This window comes from Aristolochia californica, unplaced genomic scaffold (assembly GCF_029961685.1).
Source record: "Aristolochia californica isolate CCGP_79_NKW_82.1479 unplaced genomic scaffold, dmAriCali1.0.hap1 SCAF_14, whole genome shotgun sequence".
NCBI classification, from domain to species: Eukaryota; Viridiplantae; Streptophyta; class Magnoliopsida; order Piperales; family Aristolochiaceae; genus Aristolochia; species Aristolochia californica.
The window spans coordinates 23,685,246-23,713,074 of NW_027181815.1; the positions used below are offsets into that span (position 1 = coordinate 23,685,246).

Genomic DNA, 27,829 nt, shown 5'->3' on the forward strand with positions numbered 1-27,829 from the left:
ATTTTCAGGACTCCGATATTTTTTTCTTTTTTTCTATTAGTGTAGTTTATTTTTTTAATTTTGCCTCCATTGCATTGCTCGTCATTGTCTCTGCCATCGTTCTCTGTTTCTTTGTTATCTTTCCTTGGAAATTGTTGTGGGTATCAGATTAGAAGTCTAATCCCTTAGTGAAAAAAATTGTTGCTACTTTGCTGCTGCCGGATATCAGAGACGTGATCATAATCCCCGCTGTGTAGAATCCAAGAGTGATTCTACGTGAAAGTTGATGATTCTTGTTGTGGTTGATCGGAGCTCATGTTACTGTTTCTAGAGACTGGCACTGGAGAGGACGACTCCTCACTGCAAGGAAGTCACATTGGCACGCCCAGTGGGACTCGGTTCGAGTTCTTGTGCATTACAGCAGACGAAGTGTTATTGTTATGCTACTCATTGGTCCAACAAGCACTCAGCAGACGACGACCGCTCTGTTTAGAGCCACATGGGAAAGACGACCACTCTGTTTGGCGCCTTGGGGAAGAAATAAAGTTTATGTTTGCCGCTGCCGAAGAAGAAGAAGACGATTGCAGAAGAGCTGTTTGAGCGTTGTTGTTCCACTTTGTTCGGCTGACGGGGAAGTAGACCCACCGTCGCCGGAGAAGACGACTCTGCCCAAGAGAAAAAAACAATCTGCTGCATGGTTTCTGCGGGATGACGATAGCGCCAGTTGCCGTCGTCGAGCTCTGTTTCAGCCGAGATATCCGTTGCTGCCGTCGTTCTCTATTCGGCGCCGTTGCAGAAGAAGATGAAGCACCAGGCAGCGCAAAGGGAAGTCGAGTCAAAAACAGAGTATTTCGCCGCCTCTTTGAGAATTATTCACTCTGCTGGCGCCGTCGAGCTTCCCAATCGCTAGCTATACGTTGCTGTTTTTCGGAAGTTGTTGTCGTCCCGGTGATGTCTCTTATTTTGGAAAGTTTTCGTTTCTATCTCATCTTCAAGATCTCTTTGCTGGATTGCTGTTATTCAAAAACTTTCCTCCCCAAGAACTCTCTCTTTCCGCTCTGTTTGGAAGTCGGGAAGAAGATGCACTATAGAAATATTTCCAATTTCCTGAGTTAGGAAACAAAGAAATAATCAGTGCATGTACAGCGCGCTCGAATCAACTAGGACTAGCAAGCCGAATTCCCAACCGACCGACTGCACCAGTCTACCGAGTCAACCCAGACCAACTCGGTCCGATTGACCTGACCTGGGGCACTTAATTTCTTCCTCGGTATACATGCCCAAGATTTCGGCGTGACTCAGTAATTTTTTTTTCTTTGGATGGATTATTATTTTTGAAGAATTGACAGGTTATTCCTTGGTCAACATATTATTTGGTTTAGATATGTGCATTGAATTATTTTATGGGTCATTTTACAAGAATTATGTTGGGTCACGTTAAGTGGGCCCAAGCTAAGCCTATTTCAGCTACTGTTATTGTGTCTCTGTTGATGAGATATTATTATTGAAGAAGAGGTAGCCTCATACCATTATTTATTGTCATCCCCATAAAAAAAAGAATCAAATTTATTTTTGGTTGGGAGTCCATGACGGAGAAACTTCATCCCCGTAAAAAAAAGAATCAATTTTTTTTTTGGTTGGGAGTCCGTGACGGATGAACTTCATCCCCGTAAAAAAAGAATCAAATTTGTTTTTGGTTGGGAGTCCATGACAGGGGAACTTCATCCCCGTAAAAAAAATAATCAAATTTATTTGTGGTTAGGAGTTCATGACGGAGGAACTTCTTCCCTGTAAAAAAAAGAATCAAATTTATTTATGTTTGGGAGTCCATGAAAGAGGAACTTCATCCCCGTAAAAAATATCAAAATTTTTATGGTTGGAAGTCCATGATGGAGGAACTTATTGTTATATTTATGTTACTACCTCCATTAATATCATATATTACTCTACCACTTGAGAGTCGTTGTCCTGTGGAGGGACATGATGGTGGAGGTGGACACTTCAGAGCAATGTTTTAGCAGCTAGGAGTGATTTACTCTCTGTGATATTATACTAGCTGAGCCTCATGAAAGAGAGCACCAACGTGAGGGGGAGTGTTGGAAGATGAAGACATATTATACGATTTTATACATCATTTATAACAAACTGGGAGTTCATGCTGTTCTCTCACCCCTAGCTTGAGGGGGAGTGTTGGAAGATAGGGCCCAAACCCACACGACCAAGGAAGACTTACATATCCAAGGGTATTAGAAGATGGGCCTAAACCCATAAGACCAAGGAAGACCCATGCATCTAAGTGATAAAGAAGATGAGCTCAAGGCCCATAAATCAAGGGAAGGCCCATAGACCCATATACATTGATGGCAAGATGGTAAATAAAGAGTCATCTTATAAAGATAACATTGATGTAATTATGTTAAAGTTCCAGGGTTAAAACCCTAAACCTTAAGTTCAGGGGTATTATTGTAATATTTTAGTTTAATAATTCTATAAATAGAGCTTCAGGGGGAGGGTTAGGAAGAATCAATTCCATAACCTTCTTCCTCCAGTTTTCTCCCAATAGGTCTCTCTCCCTTTTTCTCCATGACCTAAATTCATGGAGTCCTGAAAATCAACACAAGAGTCATCTCACAAATGTAAGTGGAGTGAGAGATAAGTAAAAAAGAGGTTCCAAAAAATCGAAATCCAAATGTAGATAAGGACTTCCACTCCCACTTCCAACCTTCTACATAGTGGTAGACTTGCCCATCCTTGAGTTAGACATTATGAACTAGTGCTCAAGGAAGAGGTTCCAAATGGTAATGTCTCAACCCCAAGAACCAATAACCAAGAAGAATACTGGGTATTCAACATAATGTGCTCTGGCCTCAAAGCCCAAATTAGCCACCCGTAAGCTAACAATTATAGGACAGATTACTAACTCGGAGGAGTCCGAGAACAAACAATGGCAATGAACAACCTGACAGGGAAGAAAAGGAAACTTGAAGTAGATAACTCTAATAATTGATCCCTTTTGGACGCCTACTCATGTTGGATGTCTCCTCTCTTTATTTTGGCTCTTTCAATTCTCACGATGAAAAGGACTATAACAGCTTCTCTTTATCTCTCATTTGGAGGAAAGGGTAAGAGAGAGAGAGGAGAACCCTCCTTTCTTTATGACTTGAAGGGGACATGATGAGGACAAGAGGAGGTCCTCCCTTCACCCTATTGCCCTTCCTTTTTCTTTTTTTTCTGTGCACAAAAATGGGAAGGGTGGGAGTGTTTGCAGATAGCATTATTAACTATTCGATAAGTTTTCATATAAGATGCATACCATCAGTCTCTCCCATCTTTTCATTTGGAGGAAAGTGTAAGAGAGGGTAAGGGAGAGCTCTCCTTTCTTTATAACTTGAAGGGATCATGATGAGGAGAACAGGAGGTCCTCCCTTCACCCTGTTGCCCTTCCTTTTTTTTTTCTTGCACAAAAATGGGAAGGGTGGGAGTGGTTGGAGGATAGCATTATTAACTATTCGATAAGTTTTCATATGAGATGCATACCATCCATCTCTCCCATCTTTTCATTTGAAGGAAAGGGTAAGAGAGGGAGAGGAAGAACCCTCCTTACTTTACGACTTGAAGGGGACATGATGAGGACAAGAGAAGGTCCACCCGTCACCATGTTGCCCTTCTCTTTTTATTTTTCGTGCACAAAAATGGGAAGGGTGGGAGTGTTTGCGGATACCATTATTAACTACTCGATAAGTTTTTATATGAGATGTAAAGTAGAGTTGGGGTCACAGGGCAGTGTCCAGCTTTCGATTCCAATTTCAAACAGGCAGATACAGCAGAAATTTAGCAAACACGAAGAACCCTTCTTCTTATTCTTAGTAGTTCTAAATTATTAAGACATTACTTCCCTCAGAAATGTACAGCACCATTGCAGAACATTTATTTCAGATTCACACTGTAGCTACTTTTGTTTTGTGCCCATTACTATATCTTATTTCCACATGTCAGTCCTTTTTACAAGGCCTGGTTCTACTTTGGATCCAAATCGATATCCAAATACAGTCTGGCGGATGATAAATAAATTTAATTGTACTTGTTTGTATTATCTGATCAGAGGTCAATCCAGAGTATTTGACTTCTGAGTTGTGATGGGAACTGAGAAGCAAAAGGCCCCAGAGATTCTGGGTATTAGTAATTTCGTATCTCTTGTATAAAATGGCTGTACTTGTAGTCTCTACTGGTTATTGAATTGAGGGAGACAGATGAGAGCAAAATAAATGAGAATGATATCCGTTCAGTGTTTCTCCTGAAATGATCTTCAATGGTTTTGCCGTATTTTGCTTTTGCGGCCATTCACCCCTTTGTAACAGTCAAATTTGTGATTTTATTTTTCAATGAAGTAAAAATGAGAAATTAGAGTATTTGGTTTTCTTTCTGCCGGTACTGTGGTGTATACGTATACAATGCCTTTTATGGTAACGAAGAAAAATGGGAAGCTCGAGGGGACGGAACGAAGGTGAGCTCGGAGGGAAATTTTGATTTTATTTCGTGAGGGAGGCGCCAACTTTAAAAAAGTGGAAAACCCTAGAAATTCGGCATGCTTAGTATAATATTGTCAGATCAGGAAACCCACTGATTTTATCCATTAAATTTATTTAAAACCCAGGCAGTCACGCGTTCTTACTCTCTTTCTATCTCTGTAAATATTTCTTGTTGCTTCTTTCCCCTCACTCTGATCTGACGTATTCACTTTCGCTACTCTATCCACCATTCACATCCTTTTCAGGTACTTTTTAACTACTGAAGTCGTTTTCTATTTTCTGCTGGCATGTTCTTCATTGTACTCTTGCTGTTATTGGTTTTATCTGCGGCCTGTTTTCGATCTTTTAAGCTCACTACCTTATGGAGGTCGATTGTAATAGGGGTGATTTAGTCTGGCTCACTGACCATCCGATCAGTTTTGGTTCAATATTGGATCATTGCTAGTGGTTCTCGTTGCGGCGGTTGCTGGTAGCTTGTTTGGAGTGGATAGAGATCTTTAAATTTCAAATGTGAAGCCAGTACCATCTTTTGGTAAGATATGTTACAGACATTGCCATTTCGTTTCCGAGCCTTATTTCCGCATTTCATGCCGTCTCAACCGCTTTGTGCTTCATTTTTATTTGTGGGTTTCCGTTTTTCGTGTTGTTCTTGTCATAGCACCAGATCACAGGTCTGCCTTTCTGATGACAAAAGAAAATCTGTTGAATGTGTGGATAAGCAAATTACAGGCACATGGAATTTTGACCAAGACGGAAAAAAACCAAATGATATGTAATTTGCCTCACACGTTATAAGCAACTGACATTTCAATCAATTATTATGTCTTTTTACCTTCACCTGCTGCCTCTTGTCCCCATGGCGGGGATGAAAAGCCAGCGGCTGATCTTTGTTCATCCTAATGACATTAATTCTGAGCAATGTCCTTCAAGGAAGCTTAAAAGAGGATTACAGCAATGCAGATCCATATATTACAGTGAAACATGTTTGTTTGCATTCTTATGGGTTTTGATCAATCTCGGACAATGTTGAGCAAGATTGCCTCCTTTGACAGAAGATATCTCTATCAATTGTGTTTGTTCTCGTTTATCCTTAGCTGCATATTTTATGTGGAGAAGATCATGAGCAATAATGAACAGATTTATTGAAGAATAAGCTTCAAGATTATTGACTGCAATGAAGGGGAAGGAAGGATTTACTTTCTTAGATCTTCTAATTCTCGTTTCCAGCTGTGCTTAATATGTTAAAAATGACTATGAGTTTACTTATGGATCATCTTTGATGAGAGTAGTTAATATGTCATTTCCTTTTTGATTGTAGGCTCACCATGTGGGGCAGAGTTCAGTCAAAAGAGACTTACTGAAATTAATATTTATGCCTCTATTTTACACCTTGTCTTTGTTTTGTTATATTTATCTTTTTTTGAGAAAAATGCCAGTAACATTAGTTCATTTGAAAAATGAAAATGGTCACCAAATAGTCAGCAATGAAACATAGAACCTTTCCAATTCATCTGTGATTTCCTGAAAAACATTCAATACATTTTCCTTTCATGGTTTGCTTCCTTCCTCATCTCCTTGATCGTCTTTGTTTTTTGCTTCTTCCTGCTGGAGTCTATGCACTTCTTCTTATCTGTGGCTTTGTTTCCTTTTTCATGTCCTTTATCTCCCATGTGTTTCACTTGTCCCTGCTGGAGTCAGCACCTTTCCATATTTTTGGTATTTTTGAGTTAATGAGCTGCGTAGGTTTCTTTTATTGTTACAATGATGTGTTTTTTCTTACTCTTTATTCTATTACTGAATAAGATATCAGGTATCCTGCAAAAAAAAATTCCGCTCTTGTGCTAACACCTGATAATTTGAATCATGAGAAACATTGAAAACCTCTCTTGCCTTTCCTGTGTTTGATTACACCAACTTCGAATCTGGTAAACTTATTCATGAGAGCTTCTGACAAAAGTAGATAAAATTGTAAATAAAAAGTTGATGATGTCCTTGGTGGAGCATTACCTTGTTGAGGCATGATGTCTAACACTCTTCTAATCTTCCTTGTTGTGCATCAGCTTGTCTTCTTCTCTTTGTTGAGATATTGTGACAGCAGATCCTTCCTGAAAAGTTTGTATGTTTGAATTTCTTTCTTAAATTTATAAAAAAAAATCTTAAATGAGTTTTTTTACTGGTCCTGAATGTTAAATACAATCAGAAACCAAGTATTACCAGCAAATCTTGTAGGAAGTAGCTAATAATAAGCATTCTTAAAAGCAATTAATAACAAGTACTTTTAGATATAAATGTTTCAAGGTAAATAAGCCAATTAAAAAATCCTTCACCATACTTGATGCCACACAGAATGTGCTCTGTATTGTCAATGATTTTATATTGAGAAATTTGAGTTTTAATGCCATGAGAGGAAAGTAGGCATCTTTTGCACATTGTAGATGGGGAGGATCTTATACCTCTTTTGGATAAGCTAAAATTGTGATTATTGTGTTGCATCAGTGCAGGAAAAATAAGGCATCACTTGAACATCTTGTTCATAAACACTTAATTGTCTAGTATATTTAAAATTAAAATACTGATATTTGTGTGACTACCCTACAAATGTGAACTGACCAGCAAACTTACAATGTACAATTTGGTTTTCTGTATGTGGTATGCTACCTTCTTTTTTAGCCTGTGTTAAGGATTCTGTCATTATCCATATGAAATTAAATCCCTGAAAATGGTCTGAGACGATTGTATTGTTAATTCTTTTTTTTCCTATATTCAGGTATATAATGTACCTTACTCTTTTCTTGGGGCAAAAAAATTGCACTTTCACTCTGTACCTGCATATGAAATCTGTATTCAAGGGAATACTATCGATCTAGAAAATGTGGTAAGCTGGAAGAGAGGGCAATCATTCTTTTGCTGTCAAAGGAAACACAAATTGCAGTTGTTGATAGCAGAATAATCAATTGGATAGTTTGTCATTTCACTCAATTTCTTTTCTTATGAATTTAGAAATCAATTGATATGGGCAGATCCTGATTTATTGAAGGTGGTGCTGCGATATGTTTATGGCTTAGCAATTGGTAATAAACACTTGTTAAGAGATTTCAAAGTCCTGCATTATCTAGTAAGGACAACCAGCAAGACAGATTCTTTGACTGGTGTTTTCTTTCAAGAGGGTTTGTTTTGGTTTTGTTCTGTGTTTTTTTAGTAATGAACAGAAAGAGGAGGGAAGGTGTATGCTTGCTGCTATGTTTTCTGTGTTAATTAATCCCATTTTGAAAAAGATGAAAATAAAGAAAGGAAAGTGGAAAGCCACTGAGAGAAGTGTGAAGAGAAAAAGGTGAGTCAGCAAACTTCAATAACTTTGCTGACAGATTTTCTTCCAGTGAACAAAAAAATGTGTACAAGGTATTATGTTGGAGAATAGAGTACAAGTAGTAAATGTTTTCTACTAAAAATTGTGGAAACAAGTGTACTTCAGGGTACAAAAGGCTAAATTTTGCTCCCGTTTTTTTCTAGAGCATCACAGGCTTGAGCAATAGGTTAGGGACCCTTAATTTTCGTTTTAAGTGGGGAAAGAGGGCACTTTGAATGGAACTTGGGCTGGTTGGATAGGGCATGGGCCCGAGTAGTTGCTTCAGAAGGGAACTCGAGGGATTTGGCTGGAATGGCTTGGCTAGGAATGTAGTAATTCGTTGGAACTCATAAAGGACTAAGGCTATAGGTCTACTAGACTCTAGGCTATAATAGAGCGGAGGGCGGCTCAGCTAATGAGGGGAAAAGGCTAAGATATCTGATGGAATAGATGGAAAGTAGAGCCAAAGATGAATACCTTTGCTAGAGGGATCTTCTCCTTGGATGGATGCCAAGGCTTGCGATCGGGGTGGAGAGTAGTGCCAAGGACACGTGTCTTTGCCAAGGGCTATCCTCCTTGGGGTGTTGGATGAGCTAGCGAGGCTTCTTATGCTGTTACAGACCCTTGAACTGTGGGTAACGGCCCAGAGACCCTTGAATGGGGGTTAGCCAGCTAGAGACCCTTTTATCGTTGATCTGTTGCGTAAGGGTTGGTTGAAGCTGACAGGGATTAGCCAAAACTAGAAGAAGGGGTTTTTGTATTGAAATTAGATGATTAAAAGGTTCATGGAGCTTATAATTTATAGACTGAGGATTGGAACTGCTTCCACCGTCTCCTCTATGTGGGACTGAGAGCTGAATGTTTCCTTAACTTGTGCACCAAACCGTACATCAAATTTAGATGATTCTAGAGTCTACTTTTTTGACATTTTTGCACTCAACCTAGTTGGCACCTCCTAGAGATTTCTCTGGACATTTCTGCTTTGATGAGTTGGTGCACTTTTAAGAGCATTCTCTTTGACAATTCTGCTCTTGCTTGGTTGGTGCCACTTCTCCAGGCAGTCTTTTGACACTTTTGCCATCCTTACTTGGAGCCATTCGTCTTCTCCTCCTTGGTGGGTCTTCTGATCCATCTTGGACTCTTCTTCTTGTCTCAAATAACATCCTACGGACTTCTAAGACTTATCCTACTGCATACATGTAGGAGCTTAATTTTCTTATTCTCTCATCTATCTCTCATGGCCACCATGACCTCTCTCTAAATACATTAATTGATGGTTGTAACACTGAGGACTCTGAATTTTTTAGTTCAACCTAATTATTAGAAACCCAAAGCCAACTTTACTGGAAAGAACTTACATTTTGTTTGGTTACTGTAATATTGTTTGTGTTATATAACTTATGGCATGTGTTTGAATAACTTAGCACCAGGTTCATGAATTTACTTCAACGATATGATTTGTATTGTTGCTATTGTATATTTTCATAAGTTTGAAGAGCCCACTAAAAAGAAATTAACATTTTACATAGTTGAAATGATACAAGGAATTTGGTTGACATTTACATTTGTTATTTGATGATATATTTTTTCAGAATAGTTTTAAGATTTAAATAATATCTTGTGCTTAAATAGTTACTTTTAATGCAGCATCTGATTGATGACTATGTTTTTACTCTCTATTTTGGACTTTTTTTTTGGTAAATATTGAGAAACTAGTATTTATTGAATACCATGTCATCTATTGCTAGAATTTCTTGAGATTACTCATATAAAATTTGATGTCAGATGTTCGGAGCAAGCAGAAGGTATATGACTTTCAGAGGCGTTGTCTGTCTTTCTCTGGATATGTGCTTGGGTTGCTAAAGTTTAAAAGGAAATGTCTAGTGCTTGTGGTGATCCTAGTGGGCTTCACTTGAAGCGGGAACTTACTGCCCTTCGAAAGGCAAGATTTCTCCGTGATCCTGAAACTAGTTCTTCCTGGAGGTCTCCACTGAGTTCTAGATCTGTAGCCACCACTTCTAACTGGAAGTACAGAAATGGAACTAGAGAAATCACTAATGGAATGAATAACTCCTTTGGTTTGTTTGAACCTGAGTTTAGCTTACCTTCAAAAAGTGAATCTAACCGCAAGAAAATATTCCTCTATAACTGGCGGCAACAATCAGGTAAGTCAAGCGACAGTGGTGGTGCAAAAGTGCATCAGGACAATCAGTCTGGATCTGCCCCAAGAAGCACTGAGGACACACTAAGTGAAGCCCTAAAAGAAGATTCAAAAAGTGACACCTATCTTAATGATGATCTGACAATGGCCTTTCGAGTCAAAGAGGAAAATCTTGAAACACCTACAAGAAGGATTGCTAAGAAATTGAAGAAAAATGCTCCTAAACAAAAAGCTATACGAAATTCCCTTACAGCAAAGAAGCTTGATCTTACATCTAGCTCTTTAGGAGTACTATACTCTGTCAATCAGTCTGATGACACTGAATACTGTAACTCTGAGGATTTACAGCTGCCACCATGCAAGTTTACTCGGAAAACTGCCTGTCCATCAAGTTCGGCATCACTCCTGCTATCTGGACATGAAAACTGGTGTCACTCTTCCAAAATTTTTAGAAGTTCCCGAAGGGAGGATTCATCTTATTCTTATACCCCAGCATCGACTAGCTCATATAATAGACATATAGACTTCGGCCCCAGTACTGTGGAGTCTTGGGATGGTACTACTGCTTCATTTGATGGTGATGAAATAGACCAGTTAGATGTATCTAGAAGCCAAGGCTGTGGAATTCCTTGCTATTGGTCAAAAAAGGCAAAGTATACAGGCTGCGGAAGTTGTTATTCTCCTTCACTTTCAGACACAATAAGGAGAAAAGGAAGCAGTATTTTTCGTGGGAGCCAGACATTATTGTACAACAAAAGAAAATCGCCAGCTTTGCACAAGATCAAAACCTATCCTAAGTCATCACATAGTCTTCCATTATTAACCAATGGTCGTGATGGTGGGGGTGGATCCTCGATAAACTCAACAAGTGATGAGCTATCAACCAACTTTGGGGAGCTTGATTTGGAGGCATCAAGTCGTTTGGATGGCAGGAGATGGTCTAGCTGTAGAAGCCAGGATGGGTTAGAATTGGCAGTAACAGCGGCACCTAATGAGGTTACCCCTGATAATAGAAGTTTAAGCCAGAAATACAGACCAAGGTCTTTCGAGGAGTTGGTTGGACAAAGCCTTGCTGTTCAATCACTTCGTAATGCCATTATCAGGGGAAAGATTGCACCTCTGTATCTCTTTCAGGGTCCTCGTGGGACTGGTAAAAGCTCAGCTGCAATGATATTTTCAAAAGCTTTAAACTGCTTGTCTGCAGATGAATCCAAGCCATGTGGATTCTGTAGGGAATGTAGGAATTTTGCTGGAAAGGGCACAAAGATAACTGAAGTGGATGCAACCAACAAAAAAGGAATGAATAGAGTGAGGCGTCATCTAAAAAATTTATTACTAGGCCAACCATTGTCGTACTACAGAATCTTCATCATCAAAGAGTGTCACATTTTACCACCCAAAACTTGGTCGGCATTTCTGAAGTTCATTGAGAGATCTGTGCCAAGAGTTGTTTTCATATTTATCACTCCTGAGTTAGACAACCTGCCCCGTGTTGTTACTACTCGTTGTCAAAAGTACCTTTTCCTAAAAATCAAGGACACTGATATGATAACCAGGTTGAGGAAGCTTGCTGCTGAAGAGAATGTAGACATAGAACCGGATGCTCTTGATCTGATTGCTCTGAACTCAGATGGGTCCCTTCAGGATGCAGAAATGATGTTAGAGCAATTGTGTTTTCTGGGAAGAAGAATCACAGCATCTCTTGTGAATGATTTTGTGAGTTTTTCTTTCTTGATGCTTTGCTTATATTTCTAGATCTCCCTGTTAAATGCTTTAAAATTCATAATATGATATGTTCCAATACTTATAATTTTGAATTATCTGCATGGAAAACTGTAATTTTTGTTTGATTAGTCGAGCAAAAGTTTTTTTTTTTTTTTTTTTAAGAAAATGAGTCTTTTTTTCAAGTGGTTGTCCTAATCTAGTGTTCTTAAGTAGGTTGGTGTTGTTTCTGATGAGAAGTTACTGGATCTTTTGGAGTTGGCCATGTCATCTGATACAGCAGAAACAGTGAAAAGAGCTAGAAAACTATTAGACTCTGGAATTGATCCAATGGCCTTAATGTCTCAACTGGCCGGCCTCATTATGGATATAATTGCTGGAACTTACCGTTTGGCTGATGCCAAAGGCAGTGCATCATTTTTTGGTGGGCGAAGTTGTAAGTACTTTATACCTTTTTTACTGTTATTCTTATAGTACAGAAATTCCTTTTCAAAAAAAAAAAAAACAGTGATTTATGATGAGAGTAGAATTATGCTCATTGTCTTGATTATGAAATTTCCTTGCACTCACTCCCTACCTTGTTTTTCCTATAACAAGGCAAAAAGGTGCTTAATGTAAATTTGCTTTTTTGAATAAAGTGAGAAATTCTCTAAGAGAACGCTTATACAAGAGAAACCAAACAAGAGTTGAAACAATGCCAAAAAGTAATCAACCTGTAACTTAATGGGAGAGAATCTCCCACAACTAAATGCTGTAAAAAAACCCTGAACCATGCTAAAGAATCAGCAATACTATTAGTACTTTATACAATGTGATTCCCAATAAATGATATTCCTTGACAAATATAACAAATTTCATAATTGTAATGGAGTAATTGCCAAGGTGGTCTCGCCAGAGACTTAACTAATCACCATAGTTGAATCTCTTCCACAATGATGAGTACTTGGGCCTTACCTAACTTAGTGCCACTTACAGTGTTAACATCCAAAAGCTCCACCTTGGCAAATTTCTCAACCACCTTTATAATGATACCAATGCACTAAATTGCATGGGAATTTTGGTTATATTAATCCAAACATTCTCTTTTGCTTTGTATTTCACATTATATTCTAGGAGGTCCTCAAACAAATCTCCAAAGAACTGAACTTTATGTGTTTGAATAGTCTCCATAATCTCTTGATGTGGGAATATTATTAACCAGCCTTCATTGGATAAATGAACTATCCGAACCCCTTCAGGAATACATTTATGTTCATCAATCCAAGAATGAATTTTTTTGTTTTCGTGCCTTCCTTAACTTTGCCTATCAAATATCTTTGAAGAAATTTTGGTCCTTCTTGGCATTTATCCTCAGTATGTAACACTGGCAGTCGTTGTTAAATTGCACTGTCAAGACCTTCTGTTGATGCAGGAGACAAAGGGACATATTGCTGTGTCCTTGTAGGAGCCAACTGACTGCAAGCGGGGTAACTTTTGCTTCCGGTAGAGTGGCATTAAAGTTTGGATTGCACTCAGAAATTACAACCAGCCAAAACCTTCCACCTTGTGACTGGGAATTGCTAACAAACCAATTTTTTGGTGTTCTCTAATTTCTGCAATTCAGCAGATTCTGATGGTTGCTCCTTTTCCGACAAGAACTTGAAAAACAGATCTCTATGCCATGAAAGAGCGACTTGCCTGGCCTTGCATGCCACTTCTGTTATGGGCTGAAGATGATCGACGAAACCTGTAATATCATCATGCAAAATTCTCAAGAATCCTCAAAATGCTTTCCTTCTCTGTGATCTTCATTGCATGAAGTCCATTCAAATTAGTCATGTCAAAGTACCATTTGTTAGGAACTAGATCCCCTAATTCCAAACTAACGAAAACAATAATAATAATCACGGAAGAAGAAAGAAAAACAAGCATGGAAAAACATAACAAGATTTATACAAGTTCGCCTCAAGGTGAGACTATGTCCTGTCTTCTGCCTCTGCAGTAATCCACTATAAAGATGAAATAGTTTACATTCTACAATCTCTTCGGCCGCAACAAATGATGCTGCTCCGATGATAATACTCCGGGTGATAAAGCCCTAACAACGATGCCCCCAAATATAAAGAGAAAATTAAGGCAATCGGATTACAAGTGTGAAATCCCCTAACTAACCTTAATGAAACAACAATCAATATATTTTAGATTTGGTGGGGGCTCTGCCCCTGAACCCCCGGGGAGAGGGGCTCCCCATTCTCCTTCCAACCCCCACGACGACCTTACCGCGAAGGTCGACCCGCGTATCGAATCAGCGTAGGACTTTGATTAAGCTCCACAACTTAACCCCATTGATCCTTGATGAAACTGTATGAATTTTTTCTAGTTTTCTTTCTCACCTATCAACTTGTTGCTTGTATGACGGGCGGCCAACTGAGATTGATGCACTAGCTACTGTAATTGATTGCGATTCTCAACCTTGTGTTCGAGATTTGAACCCTTTGCAAAAATGTCAGACACTCCTTGAGCCACTAAATGACCGAAAAAATCTGAAAATCTGTCAGATATCTGCTCTCCACCCTCTTCCTGAGGCCAGTCCCCCTGTTGGGCACAATATCGAGGAGACAATGGAGGAGGCACATAAGTCTTCTGGCAAGATCCCGTGGTCTCAGGCATCGATCTTTGGTTGTGCCACTGCAGAAGGGTCAGATCACTTGGAGAATCACTCGGTCTGGACAAAAATCCCTCTATGGAAATTGAAACTCGGCCCAATGAAATAACCCTCTCCTTAAGCTCTGCCTCTTTTGGTGATGGGCACACACATCTACCACAAAACCAAAATTCCAAAGATAGCCACCTTGGTTTTTTCGTTGAGCAAGAATCAGTCCCTCAACTTGACTCAATGGCGCAGCACCCTAATTCACCTTCCCCCTCTAATTTGGAAACCGACGAACCTGATCATCCCAATCCTGTGTTTATCACCAAAAACACTATTCCCAAACATTGCTCTTCTCCCCCTGTTCTAGCAACATACCAAGGGAGACGGCATCGACAGGAGAGGGCTAATCTTCAAGATGAAGCCAATCCAGTTATGACTCAGCCTTCTCCTCCCCCCTCCAAGTCGCAGAACCTCCTCTACCCCTTTCAAGTGATCGGTCATCCCGGCTCCTGGATGAACTCCAAGTTGAATGTCATAAATATGACGATGATACATGACAACAAATGATGAATTTGGCGCGTCTGATGGGAGTGGTTTATAAGGGTCAGTTTCCTGGGGATAGTTCAGAATCGGGGGTTAAAAAAAGAGGTAACAAATGATCTCGATATCATGGAATGTTAGGGGTATTGGCTTCATTCAGAAGCGCACTTTAATTTCAAGTTTTTTCTCCCATATAAGCCCTCAATTGTGATTCTCCAAGAGACGAAATGCCAGAAGATGTCAGACTCCATTGCCAGGGAATTGCGGGCCAATCCTTTTGTTAAGTGGGTGGCTGTCAATTCCATCGGTTTCTTCGGTGGCATTTTGGTAGCCTGGGATTCTACCATTCTGGATGCTCTCCATATTTCTGAGGGCGTTTTCTCTATTGGAATCCAGTTCCGAGATAACGCCTCAGGCAGTGTATGGTGCTTAGGTGGAGTCTATGGTCCGACTAGATATCGGGAGTGAAGATCTCTTTTGGGAGGAACTTGTGGATCTCAATCGGTTGTGGAACTTCCCCTGGATTTTTGCGGGAGATTTTAACGCCATCCAGTTTTGCAATGACAAGAAACCCTCGTCAAATCATATTTTTGCTTCAATGCGGGGTTTTTTGGACTTCATTGGTGGGTGTAATCTTGACGAGATTCCTCTCTCTGGGAAAAGCTATACTTGGTCCAACAGCCAGAGACAACCTATCCTCTCCAAACTGGATCGTTTTTTGGCTTGCCCGGATTGGCTTCAACTTTTTGGTAACGCCTTTGGAAGGGTACTCAATAAGATGGGCTTAGACCATTGGTCAATCATGCTATCTACCTCTTTCGAGAAATGGGGGCCTTCTCCATTCCGTTTTGAATATTGATGGTTCTCTGTGCAAAATTTCGAATCCCTTATTGCTGGTTGGTGGGGGTGAAGGCCCGAGCTTTGGTAGAAGAGAGTGAGCCTTTCCTTTAAAACTGCGTTCCCTAAAAAAGAACTTGAAGGAATGGGCCGCAAGTCGTCGTTCCTCTTTGGCTTCCACGAAGACTTCTCTCCTCTCTCAGATTGTAGATCTGGATCAGGTGGAGGAACAAAGGTACCTTTCTCCTTCTGAGTTCTCTTCCCGAATTTCCCTAAACTCTGATTTAAATAATATTATGTATCAAGAGAGAATTAGATGGAAGCAAAGAGCTAGATTTAAGTGGCTGAAAGAAGGTGATGCGAATACAAAATTCTTCCATGCCGTCGCATCGGCAAGAATGAGGTCCAACCGAATTACCTCTTTATGTATTAATAATGAGGTAACTTCGTGTCGGACCTCGATAACTAATGTGTTGATTCAGTTTTTCACAGATCTATATTTGCAGGAATGTTCAGACAGGCCAAAAGTTCAACACATTAGGTTCTCACGTCTTTCTCCCACGTCCGCTTCCCTATTGGAGTGCCCCTTCTTTGCTGCTGAAATTGAGCGTGCTGTAATGGGAATGGAAAGTGATCGGTCTCCGGGCCCAGATGGTTTCAATGGAGATTTTCTAAAAAAAATTTTGCCCACTGCTCAAAGAAGATATTTCTGCTATGCTGCTTGGTTTCTATAGAAATGGTATCACTTATCACAGCATTAGGGCTACGTTCATCACTCTGGTGCCGAATAAGATCAATGTTGAAAAACCAGAAGGTTTTCGACCTATCAGCCTAGTCACTAGTGCGTATAAAATTATTGCAAAAATTCTGGCACATCGGCTTAGAGCCCTTCTCCCGATCGTCATCCACCGTGGACAAGGTGCTTTTCTGAAGGGGAGAGAAATTATTAAGAGAAATTCTCTTCATAAAATCACATTTCATAAAAAAAAAAATTCTTGACTCTACAATGGCTGCGCTTGAGCTCATTGACCATTTTAGCCGTAGCAAAGAGCCAAGAATTGCCCTGAAGCTTGATTTGGAAAAAGGCTTTTGATTGGGTTAATTGGATTCTTCTAGATGAGCTTATGGAAAAAATGGGATTCGGCTCAAAATGGAGATTTTGGATTCAGAGTTGTGTGAATTCGGCTTCCTACTCTCTCATTCTTAATGGCTCCGTATGTTGTTATTTTAAAGGGACTAAGGGGACCAAACAAGGAGACCCCCTCTCTCCGCTTCTTTTCAATATTATTGGGGAATTTCTTTGCTCTATTTTTTATTCGGCGGTGAATTTGGGTGGCTCCCCCCAACCAGCTCTCAGCAGGATTTCAACATCCCCATTCTTCAATTTGCAGATGATACTCTCATTTTTGGGAGTGGAAATATAGATGGTGCAAGAAGGATCAAAGCTGTTTTGGGCCTTTTTGAACTTGCCTCGGGGCAAAAAGTTAATTGGGGGAAAGCTTCCGTTATGGGTTTTAATACCTGCCCTACTTTATTAGAGGAGTTGGCAAATATATTTGGTTGTAAAACCTCCACTATCCCATCAACCTACCTTGGTTTTCCTCTCTTCAATGGCCGCATTACCCAAAGCGTATGAAATCCAGTAGTGGAAAAATTGGAGACCCGTCTGGCAACTTGGAAGGGCAGGTTTCTTAACAAAGCATGCAGACTCATTCTCTTGAAGTCTTGTATCGCAGGTATTCCAAACTATGCTTTATCCTTTATGCCTTGTCCTATTTCGGTTTGCAATGCCATGTATAGGCTTAAAAGAAGATTTCTATGGAGAGGATTGTGTGATACTTTTAAGTACCATTTGGTCATATGGGATGATGTCTGTATGGCAAAAAAAATGTGAGGACTAGGGGTTCAGAAGTCGAAGGATATGAACCAGGCAATGCTCTTAAAATGGCTGTGGAAATACAACAATGTTTCTTCTAATCTTTGGAAGGAAATGGTATCTGCGAAACTTGGTTGTCCTTCTCCTTGGTGGATCTCAGGTGGCAATCGGAGAAGTCTTTCTCCAATTTGGAGATCATTATATCTTCTTATCTCCAAGTTATCTTCAGCTGTTAGATTCTATGTTGGTAATGGAAGATCTTTAAAGTTTTGGGAGTACTGGTGGACGGGTCAAGAGCCTTTACAGTCAACTTACAGGAACCTTCTCCTCCTATCTCTGTAAAAGGATATATCGGTTGCCGATGCTTTTGAAGATAATGGATTGAACTTACACCCTAGAAGGGGTCTCTTTGATACCGTGGCTCTGTAGGCAAGTAGGTTGATGGAATCTCTACAAACCTGTAGACTGAGGCCTTTAATTGCGGACAAGATGATATGGTAGCTTGATAAAAGTGGTATCTTCACAGTATCCTCTGCTTACAACTTCATCAACGGTTGGCAATCAAACCAAAGGGATCATGAGGTTCTTTTTTCATGGCGTCTCTATGTCCCGCCAAAGATAAAAAAAATTGTTGGGAGTGCTTACCATGGAAAGATACTCTCGGCATATGTGCTCAAAAGAAGAGGTCATCCAGCAATTGACTCTCTCTGCCCCCCTATGCAACTCTGAGGTTGAATCAGTCAACCACATTTTGCTTCACTGCTCGTTTTCATGGAGGGTATGGTCTTCCATTCTCAGTTAGACGGGTTTACAATTCTGTATGTCAGTGGATTTGATTTCTTTTAGTAAGATGCTCATTGGTACTCCCCTCCCTGGGCTTGGTAAGCTTCTGATTTCTGCATGCACTAGAAGTAACTCTGTGACTAGAGTGGCAGATTGTGTGATTGACCAGATCTCTACTTGGCTCCTTACTAAGAAGCCTTTCTCCTCCTTTGCTAGTTCATCCATCCGTGATAATTGGAACATTATTGCAAATATGAGGTGTGGGACCAAGACCCCGATCATGCAAGAATGGACCCCCCTAGAGCTTGGTTTCCTTAAGTTAAATTTTGATGGTTCCTTCCAAGGTAATCCCAGAAAGGAAGGTTTTGGTGGTGTTATCTTAGATTCCTCAGGCAATCAGTGTTTATCATATGCTGGTCCGCTTGGCATTGTTGATTCAATGACAGCAAAGATTCAAGGTCTTTCCAATGGGCTTCGCGTTTACCGTGACCATTACAGTAGTCTTATTCACATTGAGGGGGATTGAAGGTGGTTATTGGTTTGTGTGATAAGGCTTCCTCCCCCCCATGGGGCCATTGGGATTCCTTGTGGGAAATCCTTGAAATTTCTTTTCAATTTTCTTGTATTTGGTCTCACATTCCAAGATCTGCTAACTCGGTGGCAGATGTGCTTGCCAAGTTAGGAGCTTCCTTACAATCTCTTGTTGTTAGGGAATTGCTCCCCGTCCCTCTATAATTCTTTTTGTTCTTTTGTTAATATATACATCCTTTTTTTAAAAAAAAAACCTTGTTTGCTTCTCAGTTCTGGTAGTTCTCAGAAGGAAAGATTTGTTACAAGGTGGGACCCACCATGATCACGTGAGGTGGCATGATTACTCTCACAATAAGAAGTTTTACAGAGCCAAAATTATTATGGAAACAGGTCTCATAGAAGAGTTTCAATTTAAAGGTGTTTTAGTTATGTTAGTCTTCTATTTATGTTGAGTTATTTAATTATGCTAGGACTTATCTTTAAGTGTTAGAGTTTGGGTGGAATTGGGACAAGGGTAGTTTAATTGTAATTGGACTTTACTACTTTCCTCTATTATAAATGGGAGTTCATGTACTTTGATTATATCAAGTTAATGAAGCTCTCCACTTCTCAACCATGAAGAATCTCTCTTTAGCCTAAACTCTTTTTTTCTCTTTTCTCCTCTCTACCCGAGTTCTCTCTCTCTCTTTGCTCTTTTTCTTCTCCCTCTCTCATCTTGCTCGAGGTTTCAATCATGGGGTCCTAAACTCAACAAGATTGAAGAACCAGTGAGCCATGGTGGAGCTTGCTTGTGCAGACCTCAACCCTTTTGCCTCCCACTTTTGGTAGCTCTCTGAAGAAAAGATTGAAGACTCAGTGAGTAGGTTGGAGCTCAGTTGTCGAGTTTTTTGAATCTTACCCGTTCCCTCTTTCTCGAACCTGCATGTCTCATTTTGTTCATCGTCCTAGAAGGCTATGATTATTCCAATGCTCAAAAACACGAAAAGGCAGGACTATATTGTGAAATCTGCTACTACAGTGTGAAGATATAGGGGTCTAGTAGGTTTACGTGGTGTCTTTTTGGAGTCATGAAAGATCAATTGTTCTCGGCCATTTGGGACCTTTCCACGTTTCAAACTCAAACCTCTTCTAAGTATCCCAATCTCCTCCATGACTCAAGAATTTTCAAGTCTTCTTTTTCCAGCCCTTATGACAAAATTGTATGTAATTTCTCTGGTCTTCTTTCTCTCCTTAGTGGCATCTCCATGAGTTGGTGTAAGAAATCATTTGCAAAAAAAAATGTTGTGCCTCCATTTTCCCTTTCTATAGGCTGAAGTCCTTCTCTTGTGTCTGGGAGGGCCTATCACTTTTCTTAGTCTTTCCCATTGATAGGAAGTTGAGTATTTTAAATAATAAAACACAAAAGGTGTTATTATCCTTTTTTAATAGAAAATAAGGTAAGGGAATGAGTCTTTTCCACTAAACATAAAAAGGCCCATAAAAAGAATCTCTTGAATGAAGATTAGAGGAACTAGTTTTTTCTCAATAGACTTGGCTTTGTATAACCTAACATCTTGTGAAAGAAAATTTCTTCCTCATAGCAAACCCATCTATGTCGTATGGATTAGCACTTATTCGTGAACAAAGAGCTTTAGAATTATTGGTTATTAAGTTCTAATCCGATTGAGCACATAGTTTTCTACTTATAGCTAGTTCTAATTGATTGATCATGGGAAACATCGTAACATGGTTAAATATTATCTATTTTAACTCTCAACAAGGAAAATTGTCAACTAAAATCCACTATCATTAGGCCTTTGCTTTAGTATGAAAGAGTCTAGTCCCTTCAAAAATCAATATTTTATGAGGTGTGCTCAGACAAAAAGATTTTAACTGTTGATTAGCTTCTTTATTCAGGATGTTAGATGTAAAATTTGTTTGTCACATAATAAATATGAGGATCATATTTTTATGCAGTGTTTTTTTGCTTTATTGTTTGGAGTGCCATGTTGCAAAAAAATTGGCTGTCATTTCAGTTTTCTGGTTTCCCTGATCTACTGCTACAGGCTTCCTCTCGAAGTTTGTTTGAGCAAGGGAAAATTTTATGGCGGGCAAGTCTTTATGCTACCATCTAGGCTTTGTTGAAAGAAAGGAATGCTTGAACTTTTGAAAACTGAACTCGTTTAGCGGGCAGGGTGGTGGGGCACATGTAAATGCAGCACTTGATTAGCAAGTTTACCATCTTTCATGCCCATATAAGTGCTGTTTTGCATTCTTACTGGCAGGAAATGGCTGCTTCTACTGATCTGATGTAGAATAATGTTGTTAAATGGATTCCTCCTGAGGGTTGTTAGAATATAACTTTGATGGTAGTCCGAAGGTGTAACCTGATGAACTCCTGCATTGCTGGTTTTCCAATTCACTTCCTCTCTATCCTCCCTGTGCAGCCTCCATTTGCAAGTAAATTGAAATTATCAAGAAGCTTCCTCTTGCGGGGGGGTTGATGATGGTTTTAAGTATATCTTGTGAGCTGGAAGGACATTTGTAAGCCAAAGACCCTTCTTGGTTTGGGGATCAGACTCACCAAAGACATGAATACTTCTCTCCTTCTTCAATGGCAATGGAAATTCAATACATCTCCAACAACCATTAGGTGATCCATGCTTGCTTCTTGGCTCTGTCGGGATTTGACTTGGTGGTTTTTTGGTGGCTTGCGGATCAAGCTCTCACCTTTGTGGTGATCCCTCTTCCTCTTGCTCTCGACTTTCGTTGCAGTTATCACGCTCTATGTTGGCTATGGGGACTGCATGAATTCTGGAATGATTGGTGGAATAGTTTGGGACAAGTAAGTGTCTCTTACCCTGCCTTTCATGGTCTCAGTTGTACCCCCCACTGTCTCAATGGCTGATTCTTGGGATCCGGATGGTTGTTGGAACCTCCACTTTCGACGCGGCCTAAATGACTCAGAGGTTCAGGATGTTTATAATCTCTATGATGATCTCAATCAATTAAAATCAAAAGCAATCTCAAGGATAGGTTGATTTGGAGATCCGTTGATAGTGGCTCATTCTCAACTACCTCGGCCTATCATCACATTCGTAACTCATTATGCTGCCATTGCTTGGTGCCTCTCTACCCCCAACAAGGCCAGATTTTTATTTGGAGTGCTTTTCACAATAGAATCTTTACCGTAGACAATCTTTGGAGAAGAGGTAAGTTGGGCACCTCCATTCAATGCTCTCTTTGCATGCTAATGATGAGATTATATCCCACCTCCTGCTTTACTTACCCTTTGCTTGGAGAGTTTGGACTCGACTGATTGACATGATTGAGATTCAAGTCTGCGTCCCTAGCGATCTCTTTGCCACCTGCAACTTGTTGCTGGGATTCCCCCTCCTTTGGTTCAGAAAACTCCTCGCGGGTTGCCTTACTCATGTACCTTGGTGTCTTTGGAGTCAAAAGAACAATCATAGATTCAATTGCATATTCTCCAGTGCTGAAGACGTTTCTAGTGGCATCATTGTCCAAGTCACTACTTGGATTCACACAAGGAATTCCAGCACTTTGGTTGGGTCCCACTTTGTTATAATTGGCAAGCCATTGCTTAGATGTCCACCCCTCCCTTGGCCTCACTTTATATGAATGGCAATCTCCAGCCTTTGGTATCCTCAAGCTCAACTTTGAGGGAAGTACTCTTGGCAACCTTGGACCTGCCGGCTTTAGTGGGGTTATCCGTGATTCTTTTTGGCTCTACTCTTATCTCTTACTCCACAGACTCCACTTTTGCTGAGCTCATGGCTCTTCTTCAGGGCCTCATTGCCTTTCGTGATCGCCTCTCTTGCCACCTCATCATTGAAGGTGACTCCGAAGTGGTAATGAATTGGTGCTCTTCCTCCTTTGTTGAGCCTCCTTGGTGCCATTGGATGACTTTCTATGTCATTGAGGATATTTCCTCCCTTTTTTCTTGTATTTGGCACCATGTACCGAGATCAGCAAATTTTGTTGCTGATTCACTTACAAAGCAAGGAGTTTCCCTCCAATCTCTTGTTGTAAAGGGAATGCTCCTTAGCTGATTGTTTTTTCTCTCTTTTGTTTAATAAAGCTCACCGTTTTCAAAAAAAAAAAAAAGAAGCTGAGCTCAGGGCTTTGTTTTGTGGCTTGTGAGTGTTTAGACAAAATTTTAATTCTCCTTTAGTAATTGATGGTGATTCTCTTGTGGTTAATTGAGACAGTTCTGGTCTCTTTGTGCTGAGGTCGGTGCTCTTTGTGACGGCCTTCACTTGTCCTAGTCTCACATTGGTCAGAGTGGAAACTATTTTGTCTATCAATTCACTATATTAGGTGTCTCTCAAACTGGTTTGATTTCACGTTATTCATTTCCTTTTTAACTTGGGTTGAGTGTATGCTTTTCGTGTTACTCCTATTATTTGGGGGAGTTCTTGTATTATTAATTCATTGTGATTTTTACTTTTTTTCTGTTAGCTTTCCTATTCAGCTAGTAGTTTTTATGTACCTTGTCCTTTCTTTCATTGAATGAATTTCTCATTAGTTTCCAAAAAAGAAACCTCAACTAAGAGGAATGAAATGTTGGCATAGTTTGTCTAGCCCACTTCGTACACCATTATCATGAGTGAAAATTGCACAAACTCTCTCCTTATGATGCTTTAAAAACTTTTGTAAGTAAATTATGTTGTTGCATCTCCTATATTATTGATAGATTATCATGTCAAAGAATCATATTTCTTTGGTATTGAATGCACTTTTGATGTTTCTAGAGCATCAAAAGTATATTAGCATTTTTCCCATTATACATTCAGATTGCACTATATACTTGAATTTAAAATTCTTTTTGAACGAGTTTTGATGAGCCATTTTGCTCCTTTTTCAATTATTGTCGTTTGAAGTTGTTGAGCACCTAACACTACCATGAAGCTCTATTGTGAGTCCTAAGCTCTTGTATTATTAGTACCATAAGATGTCTTGGTTTTGGAACTCTTCGGATATTCTCAAAGTGGATAACCTCAGTGCCTCAAAAAAAAAAAGGTGGAAGACTTTAGTGGTCTGATACAATCTCAATAATCTTTTTGATAACATTATTCTTGAAATTGTTATCATAGCCATTTGGTATTTGTTAAGGAATAGTCCCACATGGATTAGTGAGTACAAAGATCTTGAGTTTATTAGTTGGGAAATAGGCTTCTTAAAGTGACTAGTCATTTTGGGATAGGGCCTTGGACCCAATTTAACATGGTATCAGAACGGGTACTCATATGTGGGCCTGCACCTAAACTATCTTCTTGTAGAGCCACAAAAGAGGGTCTACACCTGAACTATCCACTTGTAGAGCCACAAAAGAGGGCCTACAGCTAAACTGCCTACTCCTAAATTATCCACTTGTAGAGCCACAAAAAGAGGGTCTACACTTGAGGGGGAGTGGTAAAGAATAGTCCCACATGGATTAGTGAGTACAAAGATCTTGAGTTTATTAGTCGGGAAAGAGGCTTCCTAAAATTACTAGTCATTTTGGGATAGGGCTTTGGACCCAATTTAACAGTATCAATAAATGGTTTTTTGTTGTTGAGCTATAATTTTTTCTGCTCTTCTTTTATATTTATTCTTATACCTTTTATGTGCAATGTCAAGCTCTGTGTGAGTCCTAACTTTTTCCAGGTGATTCTGGAGTTGGAGTTGAAATCAATTTTTTTCATTAATCTTTTTCTTAGTGACATTGAATAGCAAGATTAGCTCATTGAAAGTTTTATAGTGGCCTATATATTTAAACGTGATGGACCACCTGAGATAAGTTTTAGCCTGCATTTTGTGGATTGATCTTCTTTGTTTTTTTATCTTCTGGTTGACAGAGAAAGGACTATTTTGTTAATCATTAGATACAACTGCTGTTATCTATTTTAATGACAGTTCTGCTAAAGTAGAAACTAAAAGTATGTTTGTCTGTCTGACCTGTATTCTGATGAAATTTGTGGCTTTTTATCCTCTAGTGTCTGAAACTGAGTTGGAGAGACTAAAGCGTGCACTAAAGATTCTTTCAGAAGCTGAAAAGCAGCTTCGTCAATCTAGTGAACGTTCAACTTGGTTCACAGCAGCTCTGCTCCAGCTGGGTGCTGGGAGTTCTCCAGATGCTACTTACTCCTGTAGTAGCAGCAAACAAAGCCTGAAGAATGCAAAGGATGATTTCTCAGATTCTACAACAGAAGGTTCAACTCATGGAAAGAAACCTGATATGCATGTGCTGATGCGGTCTAGGTCCGCTTCAATGTTTAGGAGCCCTAGCCCTGTAGGTGATAAATCCTCCAGTATGTTGATGGCAGAACATTTAAAAATTGATGCCTTGTCTGCAAGTTTTTCTTGCATGGGTCGAGACAAACTAGATGAGATATGGAGAAGATGCATAGAAAAATGTCATTCAAAGACCTTGAGGCAGCTATTGTGTAGCCATGGAAAACTGGTATCAATGCTTGAAGCTGAAGGTATGCCACTACCCTTCTAAAGGAAACCTACATCCTTCTCTAAATTTATAGATCAGTCAAGTTGGTAGAATTTAGCTTTGCTGTGAGCAGACTTATTTCATATCTGAATATCTGCAATTTATTTAGTGACTGAGATGAATCAAACTTGAATGTGACATGATCAAGTGACCATTTCTCTGCCATTACAGAGAAAATAAATAAAATAAACAAAACTGAAAATTGACACTTTTCGAAAAAAAAAAAAAAAAAAAAACTGAAGTTAATTATGCATGATCTAGATCTCATATTTAACTGCTCACAAACTCTTTTGCTTGATCCTGGTTTTGTATTTTTCTCACGGTTGACACATGTGCCTCATTTGTGATCATAATGGGACCTGACTTGTTGAATCGCTATTTCGAACTGCAGACTTGAATAATATAATTTAAGAATCATCTAAGTCTATTTTTTTAATATAATTTTAAGAATCACTATAGTTATTTTTCTGCAACGTGCAAAAACTTTTCAGTATTTGGCTCTCCTGAGACTATGCCTTCTTTGTAGGTGTTCTAATTGCATACATTGTGTTTTGGGATGAGGATATCAAATCTAGGGCTGAGAGGTTTTTGAGCAGCATCACCAATTCAATCGAAATTGTTGTGAGACATAATGTGGAAGTCAGAATAGGACTTATCCCAGACAACATTTCTTTGCATGTACAACCAATTGATTTATCACATTTTAAAGGGGGTCAACACGCTGAAAAAGATAATTTGAGCATGCAGCAGAAAGCAGATAACAATGGATTACTGAGTTCTAATCAGGAACTGGAAGGACCAATAATTCAAAGAAAAACGAGTACTGATAGTTCATGTGATGTCTCTGTGCCACTGAGAAGAAGTTTTGAAACATCAGGATTACCAGTGTTATCAGAAAATGTGGAAAACATCTGTACCACCAAAGAGTTACCACAGGAGTTTCAAGCACCAAGGATGCATGAAGCAATTGATGAACAAAGATTAGAAAGTGCCTGGCTTCAAGCTGCAGAAAAGGGTACACCAGGTTCTATGAGTAGGTTTAAACTAGAGAGAAACCAAGTGTTGCCTCAAGATGGCTTATACCATCAGAAAGAGGCAGGGCCCATGGTGGCTTTAGCAGTCTCGTCCAAACATTGGAAGGATAATAGAAATAATGAGATAAAGCCCTTAAAGGTTAATGATAGCGGAGTGAGCCAGACAGACCAAAGCATTAGAAGGGTTGATCACTATCCAATGTCTCCAAGCTTATTGCATACCGGCGGTTTTGCAGCCAATTTTGACAAAGAGACCATGTAAGTTACTTACGGTTGTTAACTAAACATGGTATAGTTGTATTAGTTATCTTTATCTGTTATTAACCACTGTACCGAATGTCTCTCCAATGTGATTATCTGTGTTTCTGATAAAAGAAAAAGGTTATTTGTGATAAAACTCTTTGGAGTGAAGTTTCTTGAGGAACTCTGTTTTCTTTGTACTGCATAAATCCTGTTTATTTTTGGGAACTGTCCATAATTGCTGCTTTTTGTACTTTTCAGCCTATATTTTATTAGGTTCGTCCAAAACAGTCAATGACTGATTATTTGATGCCTGAATTTCCATAATTGCTTGCATTATAGTTTAACTAATTTGATGATCAGGAAAATAGACTGAAATTCATTATTTTAGTGGGATTACCTAATGAAGTGTAATTAATTTTATTCATTGGTAAAAATGTTTGAGAAACTTCTCATTTCTAGTTTCCTTTTTTGTGTTCTTCAGTAATTATGTTTTGGTTTAGATTTATCTGATTAGTTGGATTTTCTGGGCATGCTTGAGTCAAAATCTGTGATCCTTTTTGTGTTTTCTACAGTGGATATGAATCAGGACCTGGTTGCAATGGACTTCTCTGCTGGAAAACCTCCAGGGTTCAGACAGGGAAGGTAAATTTCAGAACTATTATCACAAATACATTTTGTTAAAGTCATGGATTTCAAGGTCATGACTTTTTTATTTTTTTACTTGTTTATCAGGTCAAACAAGGCGCACGAGTTGGATCACATAGATCTGCACACTTTTCATTGTTTGGACAATGTCGAAAGTCTAAACCAACTGAAAGCAGATTCATAAAGTGAAATTGGACTTTTGAAATTTAGAATTTTAGAATTGCATGTGCCATTCATATATAGTATTTATATTTGTGAAATTGAGGCATCTTGAAGGATATGGTAAAAATTAAAATTGGTCCATCTGCTCATTTCTTTGTCATTGTTCAGGATCTTTTGTAGAATGGAATAAGAAAGGCTGAGAGTTGTTTTATGATTACATTTGTCACTTGATATTTCTGGTGATAATTTTTCTTGTTGGCCTGTGAGGCAGCATATCGATCAAGTGGTGATGTATGAGAAAACACATAACAGCACAGGCCTTGGA

At 39.3% G+C, this 27,829-nt stretch overlaps 1 protein-coding gene across 2 annotated transcripts; it reads left to right on the top strand.

The window, feature by feature from the left end:
- Positions 1 to 4,505: 4,505 nt before the first annotated feature.
- Positions 4,506 to 27,756, top strand: LOC137950415 (protein STICHEL-like). 2 transcript variants are annotated; one of them, XM_068796865.1, is made up of 8 exons: positions 4,506 to 4,753; positions 4,890 to 5,040; positions 9,640 to 11,731; positions 11,954 to 12,173; positions 24,915 to 25,403; positions 25,947 to 26,712; positions 27,270 to 27,339; positions 27,430 to 27,756. In XM_068796865.1, exons 3-8 carry the CDS (start codon positions 9,731 to 9,733, stop codon positions 27,529 to 27,531), a joined length of 3,648 nt encoding a protein of 1,215 aa, XP_068652966.1. In that variant the 5' UTR covers positions 4,506 to 4,753; positions 4,890 to 5,040; positions 9,640 to 9,730; the 3' UTR covers positions 27,532 to 27,756. The 2 variants fall into 2 exon arrangements, with proteins under 2 accessions (XP_068652966.1, XP_068652967.1); XM_068796866.1 differs by lacking the exons at positions 4,506 to 4,753; positions 4,890 to 5,040 and adding an exon at positions 7,313 to 7,383.
- The last annotated feature ends 73 nt before the right edge of the window (positions 27,757 to 27,829 follow it).

What these genes read in the sequence shown, in the direction of transcription:
- LOC137950415 (XM_068796865.1), top strand. Translation starts at nt 9,731, where the DNA reads ATGTCTAGTGCTTGTGGTGATCCTAGTGGGCTTCACTTGAAGCGGGAA. An exon ending in ATCAATGCTTGAAGCTGAAG is followed by an intron (nt 25,404 to 25,946) that starts GTATGCCACTAC and finishes CCTTCTTTGTAG; the next exon opens with GTGTTCTAATTGCATACATT. An exon ending in AATTTTGACAAAGAGACCAT is followed by an intron (nt 26,713 to 27,269) that starts GTAAGTTACTTA and finishes TGTTTTCTACAG; the next exon opens with TGGATATGAATCAGGACCTG.